The 14,778-nt window shown below is 39.1% G+C and overlaps 1 protein-coding gene across 3 annotated transcripts in view; it reads right to left on the bottom strand.

Moving 5' to 3' along the window:
- Positions 1–14,778, bottom strand: part of pde5ab (phosphodiesterase 5A, cGMP-specific, b) — an 88,377-nt gene that overhangs the window by 72,704 nt on the left and 895 nt on the right. The window contains exon 1 of one of the 3 annotated variants that reach the window (XM_067523830.1): positions 14,565–14,710. The exons of 1 other annotated variant lie outside the window; for it this stretch is intronic. Coding sequence is in view for 1 of the 2 variants with exons in the window: in XM_067523828.1 (XP_067379929.1) it covers positions 12,351–12,367 (17 nt within the window). In the remaining variant the exon portion in view is untranslated. Of the gene's footprint in view, positions 1–12,350; positions 12,599–14,564; positions 14,711–14,778 lie in introns of those variants that run through there. One more of the 3 variants, XM_067523828.1, reaches the window with a different exon arrangement.

Below are 14,778 nucleotides of genomic sequence, written 5' to 3'. Positions count from 1 at the left end.
CACTTTCCTCCTCTCCTTCTTCGGCTTCGACCAACACTAGCCCAAATTCCACCGGCACCCTGTAGGTCAACAGCACCGGGTGGTGATCGTTGTCAACCTGGTCCCCGACTGATCCAGTATTGAAGTTAGATTCGGCGTCATGATTTGCATGTTTAATTTGAGATGTGTTGTATATCGGATGTTCTTCCTGACACAACCGTCTGCATTTATCCAGACTTGGGACTGGCCCAAGAAGACACTGTATTGTGCCCCCTTGCTGTTGCATTAGAAATACGATAAACTACTAAGATTTTAAATAGTTAATTTAGTATTTTCCATTACGGTACATAATCAGGTCTATAAAGAAGGTGTGCAGGTGTTATTCAAATCACATGATATTGTACGAGTTGAAAAAAATTCACTCATTCCTTTCATAAACAGGCATTTTATTGTGTTACGTAATGCGGCCTAAGGTATTCTCTTAAATGCAAACAGGCTTGCTTACTCACACATACACAGAAATAAAGAGTGGGCATATTCCTGCTCATTCTTTGCTGTGTGTCAGTGGACTTTGCCCTCAGGCATTTCCGTCTGGAGCCACTCAGTAAACAACTCTTAAACACAAACGGAGGAAATAAAATCCTGACCGGGCCATCAGCCATACCTAAACAAGACTCTGTTCACAGCAAGCCATCAGGGCCTGGGTACTGATGTTGCCAAAGGAAAACGTTCTGAGGTTTAAACTCTGAACAGCTGAAGGATCCTATACTTCTTTTTCATCAGGAAAAATCTACAACACCTGTTCATAAAACCTTTCCAAAACCAACAGCTTACTCACATCTTCTCTCCCCACCGTGCATTCTGCAGCTATAAAAACTATTAAGCAGCACAATACAGACTTAGTAGCTCCTGTGAGGAACATTATACTGAAAAATATTCATTTGAGCAGATAAGAGTTTTTCTCACCATCACCTCTTATGCTGAAAACAGGTCTGTTTGCAAGCAGAGCTATGTTTAATGGCTTCCCTTCATCCAGCAAATGCTTGAGACAACACAGATGTGCATCTGCACAGTGTCAGTTCTGAGCAGAGACAACAGGAATAAATCTCCCAGGAGCAGAACGAGAGAGACAGAAAGAGAAAAAAAATCACTGGAATGCCTTTAACTAATAGAATTCTGTTAAAGTGAAAAACGCTTTTTAAAGCGTATGTTGTCTGTCCTCAAGTCTTCATTCTGTGGTGCAAGAAAAACAGAGCAGCAAGCTAGTGACTTTGTTGTTGTATTATATTCAGATAAAGCAGCCTTGGAGCAGTTGGATACAGAGAGATCTAAGTAGGGGTCAGTGCTGATGCTCCTAATCCCTGACAAAAGTTTGTGCAGTGCAGTTTGTAGAGAATGTGAAAGAAGAGAAAGAAAATTACAGAAATGTAAATTATTCTCTTTGGCAGGTTTGCAGTTTGACGGTGCGGAGCAAAAATAGATGGAAGTCATCATGAAAAAGCAATAGGGTGAATTCAGATGTTTTCACAGAGATGTTCCAGCTGCTTTATGTGTGCAGATAAATTAAAGAAATTACTTTTTGGAGGTGCACCTCTTCCATTATCTCCGTTTTGTTAACAACAGAAATAATACATTTTATGAAATTCAGATTGGTGTAGAATTATTGTTGGATTGTTATGATTAACATGACATTTTACTGTACCTGATTTCTCAGGCTCTGTCTGAAATCTTCCCACTGTATAGTGTGTTTGTCATTTTGTAGTAGTTTCCGAAGGTGTAAATCTGTGCACTCAATTTACACTAAAAGTAGAATACACAGCATGTAGCGTACTTTCTGGTACAGTAACCATTCCACAATGCAGGATTCCTGTTTTTAACGCTGAGAAAATTACCGTGACATGACTTAAACAGCTGTCAGTGGTGAAGTAACAGGACAAAAGTTAGTAAGCGTCTGAAATGTCAAATGACTGCTTACTATTGACTGAACTACTTGGTGTACATTATATGGGTGGGTAGGTAATGAGTGAGTAGGGGGTGATTTTGGACACAGCCTTAAAATGCCTTTCGCCCTGTGCATGCTGGGATGGGCTGCAGTTAAAACACAGGAGATTGAATTATTTAAGCAAGCTCTGACAAAGGTACTGTAACTTCACCCATATGCCAGATCTTCTGAATGTAACACCTTAAGATAAATACTATAAATAACATACATTAAAAGATAAAGATGGGGGTGGCTGTAGCTCAGGTTTAGAGGCAGTTGTCCGTGGACCACAGGGTCAGTGGTTTGATCCCTGGTCCCAGCTACAGAATATGTCGAAGTGTCTGAACCCCTAACAGCCCATTCCCATCCCCAGCTGTGCAGTGCCGGTCCAAGCCCGGTAGAAATTGGGGAGGGGTGGACCAGGATGGGCATTAAGCATAAAAAAAACCATGTGCCAAATCGACATGCAGACAATGATCCGCTGTGGCAACCCTAAGCCGAAAGGCCAAAAAAATAAAATAAAAAAAGATAAATAAGATACTTAGAGGTGTTAGCAGTAAACATCAAGCCTGTCTCAAGCCTCGTCTGGAACAAATTTCATTCAAATACATCACGATGGCTATAGCTTGTCCACGCTTGGTCATGAACTCATTTGCTATACATATGCATAACCTTTAAACTTACCCTAACCTGTTGCACGTACTAATGCTTACCCTGAATCACACTAACCCTAACCAGTTAGCATTCTTCTGCTTCTTCCTCTGACTTTTCGGCCGACTGCACGCCTTTCGCCACACTACCAAACCCACAGGTGGAGGTTAAAAATGCCATTCCTCATTGAGCCAATGCCTCAGTCAGTTGTAATCAGTGGGCAGCAGGGGTGCAGGTTTATTTTGCTCATGATTTATTTATTTATTTATTGGGTTTTGCATTTATGTCTTGATTGACGATGGCTGTATGGTTTGTATAAACTGAACATGATTTATTAAACCGGTGGACTTCTAACCGGTGGGCCAGTGGGATGTCCAACAATTTTCCAGCGGTTGCCACGACCCCCCTGGCCCCTCTTTTGAGTTGCTATTGTACATGTAAATACCGTATATTAATGTAATTTTAATCTATCATCACTTGCACTACTGTTAGTCAACCCTGCACTCAGAGCAGTCATCTGAGTGCATTGGAGTGGGTAAAAACAATGCCATGTTCACCCATTAATACCTCACTCGGGTATCTAAATATAGCCCGTATGACTGTAAACATACTCCACAAAGGGTCCAGGTTTGCTAGGGTCAGCGCAAAGTGAACATCTCAGTAAACTTTGCATCCTCTTCTCCGTCAGCAGAGGTTTTGATTGATGCTATAACTGATTGCCTTTCCACTCCCACAGAGAATAAAATGGGGCATGATGACAGGCACCCGGCTGAAACATTATCATCTTTGCATGGCCTCTTAGCTTCTTGATGAGAGGTATGCAAATGAGCTCAGAGTCAAAGCTGCTTTGATAGGAAAAGATTTACCCCTCTTTGCTGCATGGCTCCTGGTCATACTGTAAGATTGACAGGTGTCTCAGCAGTAGAATGAGCTGCAGAAGTTACATCGACACTAGTACAAATCATTCTCAGATGGAAATGTCAGATATCAACTGAGGAGTGCGTGATTACACAATTACGCAATTATCAGATCTTTGTTGATTTCAGATTCATTTCAAACTTTCAGAAGCTGAAGAGAACAGCGAGACAATGCAAAACTCACACCCTGGTTTCAAGCACACGGTTTGAGAAACAAAAAGTTGCCAGTGTCTTCACTGGAGAATCAGACTTTGCCTAATCTTGACAACCTTCAAACAATGTGAGATCTCATTTCATTTCATTAATACGAAATCAGGTTAAAAGGTTAAAAGTGTTAAAAGAAGAGAACTAACATTTCGACCATCTTGGGTAGAACCTTGGTTAACATTGGGGAAGCAGCTGAAGTTGTAGCATTTTCAGCTTAATTCCTAAAAGTTTTCAATCCTAAACTCTCTTTACACATTACATTTTAAGTTGAGGAAAATCACACTCACCACAAAATCTATCCACAAGAAATTCCCAAAATATTGAGGCTTATACCGCATACTGTATTTGGAGCAACAAAGCCTTCCTATCACGTCTCCCAAAGGACTTTTAGCTTCTCACCTGGGAATGCTTTCAGTTTCCTGTTCAGCTGTGCCACATGAAAATACTTGTCCTGATCTCAATTACCATCCAGATTTATGACAGTTTCCATGGTCATAATAGCCCCTATCTATCTTTGCACTGAGCAAAGACAGCCTTACAGTAGATGTTCCCATCTGGAACACAGCTATCAGTTAGCAGGGTGATGTGTAAAGATTTTCATTGTCTATCAGTGACCTTATTGTGAACTTTAGTTTCCGTCATTATTCAAAGGAGCTGCCATTCTTGCTCTGATCTGATGGGAGGATACTTTTATGATAGCTTGTTTTTGCAGTATAAAGTAGCAGTGCCGACATTGAGGGATGGAATTAACTAAGGGCTGCATTCCATCGTGGCAGCTGGAATTATTAGAGTGGAGCTGTACTACAAGGTATAGCATGGGTTTGGTCTTTGGAAACTTATTTACAGGTGCTGTGAGCCACAATAAAGCTAAAGTAACATTTATATTTGTTGGTAAAGTATCAGGCAAGGTTCCAGTAAAGTGATGGAAAAATGTTGGCAGCTGCTTATTGCAAAGATATGCTTAGAATTTACTAAGGTTTGATGCTAACTAAATGAAAGTTTTGGCTTTTTTGACTAGTTGATGTGCTGCCTACATGCTGAAGTTTGTACTCAGCCAATGATCGATAGTTTAAATCTCTCAAACATTTTATCAAAAAGATGAATTGGTGTGTTGCATATACAACACTGCACTATTCACTACATTTGAATGTGAACATCATTAAATTTTCTCACACCTGGAATTTTTCTGTCTTTCCTGTGTTTGTGATGGCAGATGTTTAAGTTTTACTAATATTCTTCACATCTGTTTCAGGAAATATCACCACCAACGGGGAATCCAATTACAATAATTGTGTGACATCCTCTGCATTATTTAATACCTGCACTTTATTATAATAATATAAAATGCTCTATAAACTTACTATTTTGATATCATCACATTAAACCTTTGACTATCATCATAACCATTGCTCATGTCATCCTGTCATCACTGTTTACTGCATTGGATACTGGTCCTGTTTTGACCATGTTATTCTCTTATCTCAGTCCAAGCCACCTTGGACTAAGATAAAGTTCTTTAAATCTTTTGAATATCCAACTGGTACATCAACATCATCCATTTTAAAAAAACAACGCAGTGTAAAGTACGTTCAAACCTTTTCCACAGTCTTCATAAGCTGATTATTTCTGATTCTAAGCAAATTTAGGACTTCTTCCCCATGCTGAATTAAAAAACGAATGTAGGTGCACAACAAGCAGATGTTGAAGGCATCAGGCTAAATGATGGAAAGATTTGTTACAATAAAATGTCCTAAAATAAATGCTGATTTATTTTAGTCCACACCAAAGTATGAGACCAAACCAGAGTCACCAAATACTAAACTTATGCAGTGTGGTGAAAGTTACATAGCTTGTGGCTTCTTATGGATAAAGACACAAGTTGTCCCACATCAGAATGAGTCCTCTGAAAATAAGGAACCTGTGTGTGTGTTTCTGGGCGAACAAATTTTAAACCGCGAAGAAGTTCCAGGGTTGAAAAAGTGACTATTAAAACAAACAAAACAATTATTAATATATACATTATATACTTGAAAATGTTTCAGATGATTACTGTTGGTTTGCTTGCACGTGTGCTTCTGGAAAATCAGCCTGTGGAGACACCATGGGGTGAAGAATTGTGCAGAGTGGAAACACACTCATTAAGGGTGTGTGAGTGTAGGTGTGTGTTTGTGTTGTGCGAAGCGCCAGGGTTGTGTTGCGATGGTGTTTGGTTACTAACCCATGCACACATTCAATCAGCACAAGCTTTCCCATGATGCACTTATATCCACACAGGCCAAATGTTCCCCGGTCAGTAATTACAGCAAAAGTCATGATGAAGCTCAGAAGAGAAACACTATGATTATTGAATTATTCTGTCAATAGAAAATGTTTTTTCTGTTTAAATTCTGAAACTCCCTGACACGATGGGCACCCGTCAGTAATAGAGTCAAAAAAGACCTATAAAAGGACCACATATGTCTAACCTCCCTGATTATCTATATTTTATAAAATGTATAAAATCTTCTAAGTCCTTTACCTGTGGCTAGTATCAGCTGACAACATTTACGTGAATTAATACAAATTTTCAAATAATGTAAGCAATTATTTAAATGTATTTAATTAAACAGCAAAAACCTCTTGAAATAGATAAAGACATTTCTTTAAAATTCATTCCTCTTGGGAACTCACTTAGGACACAGTTGATCCAGTCAGAAGTGAGAAATATTGTGTCCCATAATGGAATAAAGTCAAATCTGAAGCATTTTATTTTCTGAAGTAAAATGTTTTTCTACTTTCTAAGTATATTGTCTTTTCAGAAGAATTAACGATCTTCCTTTACATGTAAAACACTATAATGAACTTCCAGCTACCAGTAGTCAAATGTCCTCCAATATGTACCAATCATTTTTCTACACACACAAACATACACACACGCAAGCTTACACTGACACAGACAACATACATTTATGGCTGGAACTTAATAGTAAACGAGAAACATTCAAAGAATGTGTAAATTCTTTATATACCTGAGGCTCAAGAATGTTCTGGTTTTTCATTGCTCACTCAAACAGCAACAATGACCTGTTTATCGATCTAAAAGGATTTGTGTCAGCCACTGTTGGTGATCATTGGCACTGCATCAACAGGCACAATTTAAAGATACTCTCCATCAGCTTTGCATTGAACTTTCACTGGGCTCACCAGAGGAAGACTGAAAACAAATAATCAAAAGCAAAGGATCTGATGCTCAAATATCTGAGTATGTATCAAGATGTACAAACCATACAATCTGTCCCCAAGTGAAGGGACAGTGACAGGTAGTTAAACACTCCCAAAAGGAGGATGGGACAAGCAAAACACAGGGAGGTAAAGACCAAAACCAAAAACAGTTCATCAGAACATAAACAGTACAACTTGAACTAGGGGCAGTTAAACACAAGAGTGTGGAGACTAACGTGTAGTGGAACAAGGGGAGACTAAGAAACTAAACATGAGCACAAAGAAATCAAATGCTATAGTGCTGTGGAGAACAGTATATGCACAGAACCTAAAATACATCACATCACAAACACTGAAAGTGTAAATGATGCTATTTTCACTAAGACAGTGAAACATTTATGATATTTATGCATAAGATTTATATATTATAGGATTTTTATAGGAAAATTTTTACATTTAAAATGTTAACGTTTAAAAAAGTGAATTTATTAAGGTAATAAACTATTAAGGTAAAACCTGAGGTTTAATAGAGTCTCACAGCAGATTCCTCATCTCCACACATACCTTAAACATTAAAGTTTGCCTAATATTGACCACTTCAGTGTGTGTAAACTAGGACACTATCATTACTTGTACATCCAGTTTCTAGTGATTTAAAATAACATTTCTTTGTTGCCTAGGTTAATTATGTATTCTTCCATAAACACTGATCATTGGTAGCCATTCTGAATAATTCAATTCTAAAAAATGCAAGTATTTGCGTGATCATGCAGGATATGGCTGATTCAAGGCCGCTAATAATTGTTATATTATATATAATGGGTACATTGTAGCACTTTAAAATTTGTTAGCAAATGTAAAGTGCTTTATAAATAAAATGAGTTATTGTTATTATTATTATTATATAGATTTTTCTTATATATAGAACTATACTGCTCTGTTGGAGTAAAATGCATGGAATGTGAACCACGCCAAAAAATATGAAATTGAAAACTGCACTATTTAAATATGCAGGTGATTAATAGATGTTCATGTTATTTCATTTCAAAAGTAAAAATATAAATTATAAAACAGAATCACAAAAACTAATTTTTAAGCAAACAACACACACTGTACTTGATTGACATGCATCCAATGACAATGACAAACCCACAGAGACTCATCACAAATTCTGTAGTTTGATCAAATTTTATAGCCTATTTTAGCTCAGGGTTTTGGTTTGACAGTCTAACTCTACTTAATTGTTTAGTATATTTAGTACATTCTTATTCAGCACGAAAGAGCAAAGTTACTGAATGTAACAAATATGTATGTGCAGTTTTAACTGCATTAGTGCCATTGATGCTAGTTTTTCTGCCTCAGAAAAGTCAATATGAAGTAGATGCCAAAAACACCTATATTGTTCTTTTTCATCAAATATTCTATTGTTATCAAAGTGGCTGACTTTACTTTGAAGCAAGAAGTTAAAGGTCATATAAAGTCTAATGTGTGGACAAAATAGCATATTGCTGTTAGGATTACGCCTTGTTCTGCTGCCCCCAAGTGGCCAAGACATAAAGTATTGCAGCTTTAAAATATCTACATTTAATCACTTGGCAGATGCTTTGATCCAAAGCGACTTACAAGTGAGGTTCAAGGCAGCAAAGCTTTGTTGTTCATACTTATAATATTGAGTACAATTAGTAATTAATGGGTAAAATATCTTTTTCTTTTTCGTTTAGACTGTGCATCTTGACTTAATAACTTTATTGTTGCAATTTAAATGTATAAACCATTATTAAGTAGCTTCTATTAATTGAATATTATTTAACACTACACAATCCTATTATTAAGTGGCTGCTGTGGGCAAAGGCAGTCGTTCACAGACCACAGGGTCAGCGGTTCAATCCCCATCCCCAGCTGTATGTCAAAGTGTCTCGGTGCAATACACCGAACCCCTAACAGCTCATTCCCCTCCCCAGCTGTGCAGTGTCAGTCCAAGCTTAGTAGAAATTGGGGAGGGTTGTGTCAGGAAGGACATCCAGTTTAAAAACTGTGCCAAATCAGCATGTGGACAATGTTCCGCTGTGGCGACCCTGAACTCACGGGATGAGCCGAAAGTATAAAATAAATACAATCCTATTGTTAATTGAGCAGCACATTGTTGGCTACATAAATAGGTGGAACCTCCTAGTTGTAAAACAGATAAATACTCAGATAAAGATGAGTATTATCTGCCAAAAACACCTATATTGAACATCTCCACAGTGAACGCTAAGAGAATAAATCACTGCAGCCACATTTCAGTGGCATTTTATTAGCTGAAAATGTACACTCCTGCACTCTATTCCCTAAGTGGGCTCCAATCTGCTCAGCTAACTGGATTAGCACTGGTGTGGCAGGCTGCTGATGAATAGCCAGCAGTAGGTGTTAGGTAATGTGTTGGGGGAGAGTGGGTCCTGGATATCCATTATATTCATTACGACCTGGGGAGGTCTGTTCTGCATGCTGATGCTCAGCCAGGTAACCCTCAGCTGTGGAGACATGGGCTGGCAGAAAACAAGACTTATGGAAAGGACCACGTGTTGCTCTACTCATATGTTCATGGAAAAAATTTAGTGGGACCAAATGTTTATTCCATAACACAATGACTAACTGGTCCAGCAGTTTTTACACATGAGCTCGAACACTACATTTCTACTTTATCGGTGCAGCAGCATGTGAAAACGCAAATTACACAGCTCAGACATTACAGCATTTTTTTTTTCTATCGTGTTTGTGCCTCCTGTGCTCTGGACAGGTGCCACCTCTCACTGAATGTTTCTCAATATTCTGACTCAGACAATCTACCACTGTTTGTTACACGTGTAAAAAGACAACTCCAGGCGATGTCCAGACCTGTTTCTCCAGACATGGTCCAGAGTTCATATGTGAAAAAGGCTTGAGATATTAGAGACACTGGTAGATATTTCAGAAATTGTGTGTTTAAAACAAAGTTAACCATAAAGTTTGTACAGTTTAATCAGTTTCAAACTGGGAATAGAGTTCTTAAAATCCGGAGACTAAAATGCTTGGTTGTTTTTGAGATTAATAAATTATTCGTGACACTAAAATTGACTATGTGAATCAGCATTTCCAAGGATTTGAATTATAAGTGGCCCCCACTGACCTTTGTTACCATCCCATTTTCTACATTGCCAGAGCACCAGAGCACTGTCACCAGACACAAATCACTGCTTTTTTTTCTTGCATCCATTGCTAATATTTTTAAAATTTAGTATCTTTGCATGGCAACTATGGGATGGTAAGGTTGAGGAAACCCTGTTATTACAGTTACTCAAAGAATGAACATTAATCGCATGTCTGTGACCTGCAGACTCCCATTATAAATCCTTCAACTACACCAACCTCTACTTTGATAAATCACCTGCAAACCTTTATCTATCTGCAATAACAGCTAGTACAGAGACCCCAGACTGTCCCTGTCAAAACTTGAGAGAAGAGCTAAGATGCAACTTCTATGGAGAGAGAGTTTCAAGGCAGGGTGTGAGATGTCCCTTAGCAACGGGAGATACAGATGATGATAAAGTCCACAAAGCAATGGCTGGCATTTTGGAGTAGAAGAGATGGAACAAGAGTCAGACTCATGCAAGACTAACCCCATTCATCCAGTCCATCAGAGAGGGGGAGAAGCCACCCACACCAAAGAAGTTTAAGAAAAGCTTCCTGAAGTGGCACAATTGTGGGAAATGAGATGGACCTAAAAAAAAAAAAAACGACACTTTTCCAAGGTGGTTCAAAAATCCCTGATGCCTGACATGCTCATTTGGAGGGAAAGACGATGCTCCTGATTGAGCTGGGGGTCTCGTGGCGCAGTCATTGTGGAAGATTGTCGCAGTAGTAGTACAGTAGTGTGAAACAATTGCAATGGAAAGAAATATAGTTGCTTGCAGGTTAAGGGAGGCAGAGGAAAGAGGGAGGAGTTGGGCCTGAAGCCAGGAGAAGATGGTTATAACTGCTTGGTGGAAACAATTGGATCAAGAAAACAACTTTCAGCCTTCAACCGTCACAAAGTTGGAGAGAGATATAAAAACATTTAGGGATGTTTAGTGATACCTGTACCAACTGTGAATCTGACAATGGAAGAAACATGGACACATCTTCCAAAATGTGACCAAGAAAATAACCAAAAGAGTCACTAAGAAACTTGCTTGAGTGTTATGTAAGAATACAACTTAGCTCAGCTCACTGTTCCTATCAGCCTTGTTTCCAGCTGCCTGTACACAACCTTCTACACACCTAGTTAGAAACTTGCATTTACAGTAGCAGCTAAAGAGACAAATCAGAAATAAATTAGGTTCCAAAGAGTTCAGACATGCACCTGTCAGGTAGGGATCGACAAACACGACACCTTGTTCCTTTCTATTCAGTAATGGATTTACTAATGAAGTTAGCAGCAATAAATCTCAACTTTAAAAAAAATAAATAATTTAGGTCGACCATATTTTGCATTTGTGCTGTGAACAAACTGTCAGAGTAAAACTAGAACTAATAAAAATTGTTTTGAATAAAAAAGGGGGCAAAGATCTCTGTTACTATAGCAACTTGTTGAGGATGTTAAATACTCAATCAAATTTCTACACTGGAAAACATAAGACCAAATACAGTATTAAAATCAAAATCAAAGGTTCAGGTTTTTTGTGTGTGACTTAAAACAACATTCATGTAACATTCATTCCATGTAAACACTCAAAGAGGTTTTACTTGCTGTAATCATTATACTCATCATACTCAGGCCTCATCAGTCTGTATTATTAAATATAGATGTGACAGGGTCAGTGGTTCAATCCCCAGTCAATATGATGTCGAAGTGTCTCTGGGCAAGATACTGAGGCCCTAACAGCCCATCTCCATCCCCAGCTGTGCAGTGCCCAGGAAGGGCATCCAGCATTTAAAAAAAAAAGAGCCAAATGAACATGCAGACCCACCGTGGCGACGCTGAACTCACAGGATGAGCCGAAAGGAAGAAAAACAAACAAACAGACAAACAAAAAGCTGATAGTTTGTCCTGGATTTTCATTGTATTATTCTAAAGTACTTTTAGAATCTTTTTAGAATATTCTGACCTCTATGATGTAAACAATGAATCTATCCAACTGTACATAAACATGACAGTGTAAGACACGAAGTAGCTTATATAACAGCGCGGTTACCTTCCTGGACTTGTGAGCGCTTTTTATCAGTGATATACAGCAGCTGTGACTGTAAATCTTTGTGTCAGAGACGTCTATGGTCACGGCTGTAATAAGCTATCAAATTCAACCTTGCCTTCCTCCTGGCCATGATTCTGTTTAATATCTCACTCATTCACAGATTTATTGAATCAATTTCCCTGTTCACATAAACGCTGAGGCGCCATCTGGCTGACACCTCACCTGTCTGGCGGAAGCATGTCCTAGATTCTAGCCATTAGCCAGCTGGTCAGGCTCTGTCCTGCTATTGTAGCTTCTGATAGGTGCCATGCAGAATGTGCTCTGTTTAGTGTCAGTCCTCTTTTAGACACGGCGCTCTGTCGTAAGCCGAGTTGATTTCAAAAGTACTCGTAGGTGCTAAAGCGTGAAAAACAAGTGGGAAAACCTCAATCAGTGTCCTCCTGTGTTTTGATCCCAAGTCAAGGATAGAAATCTATACTTTCTAGTAGTTGTTGGAACAGTCTGCCACATTTCGCACACATTTAGATCAGCTAAGCCAAGCGTAGAACAGCTTTTCCACATCTCCTGGCTTCATTCAGCTCCCTCCCCTCTGCATCACTTTTTTTTTTTTTTTTTCTGCTATTACACATCTCTCTCTCTCTTTTTGAGGTTTATTTTTAACAAAGCAATGCTTGGAATAGCTTGCGTCCTGAAATGGAAAATTGGGATGAACATAATGGGAACTTGGCTCCATCACTATCACCCCCACAGGGAATAAGTGAATCATGTAACCTCAACAGAAATGGCTGCGGCCACACTAAAGAAGAGAGAAGCAAGCGAAGTCAGACAACGGGAACAGAGGAAATGTGAACCAAACAACTAGAATGCAGATTTCTTTCTAATTTTATTATGTAATTGTTGTTCCCGGACTGATGAAAAGCACATGGCCTTTGCTTATATGTTCCCCAATAGAAAGTCCTAAATTCCAAGCAGGACCTGTTGGCCCTAATCTAAATCTAGCTGAAGAGCAGGGCCATTAATCAAGCTGTTACACCCAAAAGTTTTTTTTTGTTTCCCAGCTAGAGAAAGAACAAATGTATCCCTGTATAAACAGACATTGCTGTCCACATAGTTGAACCCCAATCAGGGGTTAAAGATGTATCAGGGCCTCAGTCATAGCAGAGACGCGAGTGTATTTGCCATATAAATGATGCCTGTTTTGAATTGCTGGGTTAAAGCTGTATTAATGGAATGTCTGCCACTAGAGGGCAGTGGAAGACAAATATATCCCAGCGTTCTAGAATTTAAATTTTCCAAGTGTTTATAGCTTTTATAGTAAAATAAAGCTAAAGTAGAGATACCTTTTTCTCTTTTTTACTGCATACTCTATATCTTATTTTGAAGAGGTAATGTCAGTACTTCCTGTGACCCAGACTTTTTCTTCCTGTGTTGTCTTCATCTACCTAGTTCCATACTCCTTAAAACCCTCACATGCTCCCAAAATGTCCCTCTACTCCCCATAACATGACCTTCCTCACCCACGTACAAACCTGTTCCACGTTTTCTTACCAACTCTCCCACTATTTAAACCCTCTAGCTCCACCTGCTCACACAGAAAGTCTAATTACACAACACCAGTCACTGCCTTTGTTCCAGTCTGTTGGCTCGACTCTTTGCTCATACTGACTGGTGCTTTGTGCCTTTCTGCCTGCTTGGTTATACGTCTGTGTCATTTTCAGTACTGACTTGCCCGTCTGCATGTCTGTATATTAGTGCTTAGTTAGTGAAAATGGGTAAAAATTATTCTGGATGGACCTGCAGGTTTGCTGATCCTCTGCGCGTTCACTTCCACGACAATAACTTTCACATTAACATATAAGTGTTACTTTAAACCATCCGCAGAAAGTTTCTTACCAGAATGCTAATAATATATTCAAGAGGGTTACGTAGCGAGGCCAGTTTCTCCTTTGACTCATTTCCCACCAGACTCATATTGTCCCAACCAAACACACATCAGGGCTCAGAGTCAAAGCAGCCCTACGCTACATCCTATCCACTTCCCACATCACTTAAAAAGAACCCTAAAGATAAACATCTCTGATCCTATGTGATGAAAACAAAGCAAAAAAGGCCCCTTGAGATATTTCCACTGTTAAGCAGGCTACATTGCAGAATGAAGAGCAGGGCCAGGGGACAGAAGACAGAGGCCTTATATAGTCAGAAACAAACTCATCTTCAGGCTCAGGTAGCAGACAGTTCTGGCCTCTCTAAGCCATCAGAGCTGATGAGCTGTAGTTGAAGATAAGAGGAAAAATGTCAAGAATTGACGAAACTCCATGTTCATGCTAAGATGTTATGTAAGAGAAGAAAAATCATTTTATCTTAAAGAGGTGAAAAAGAAACCAAATCACAGGAGGCAAAGGTTAGAGGATGCAAACGAAAAACTGTAAAACTGACCAGTGCACAAACCAGAATCTCCACTCCCCCTTAGCTCAACCAGCGAATCACAATAATCCACTTTTAAAAAATGGGGTCAAAAGTTAAAATTTCTTGACTTAAGCTTTTAAGCTCTGTCCCCGTGGTTCCTGGACACGGTTCACATTCAGCCCAACAAGTCCCACGACCTTGTTGTGACTGGTGCGAGCAAAACTGGACAGCGAGATCTGCGCCA

Source organism: Channa argus, chromosome 12 (genome assembly GCF_033026475.1).
Source record: "Channa argus isolate prfri chromosome 12, Channa argus male v1.0, whole genome shotgun sequence".
Lineage (NCBI taxonomy): Eukaryota > Metazoa > Chordata > Actinopteri > Anabantiformes > Channidae > Channa > Channa argus.
Note: the sequence above shows the minus strand (reverse complement) of the source record. Positions and strands in the feature narration are given on the sequence as shown.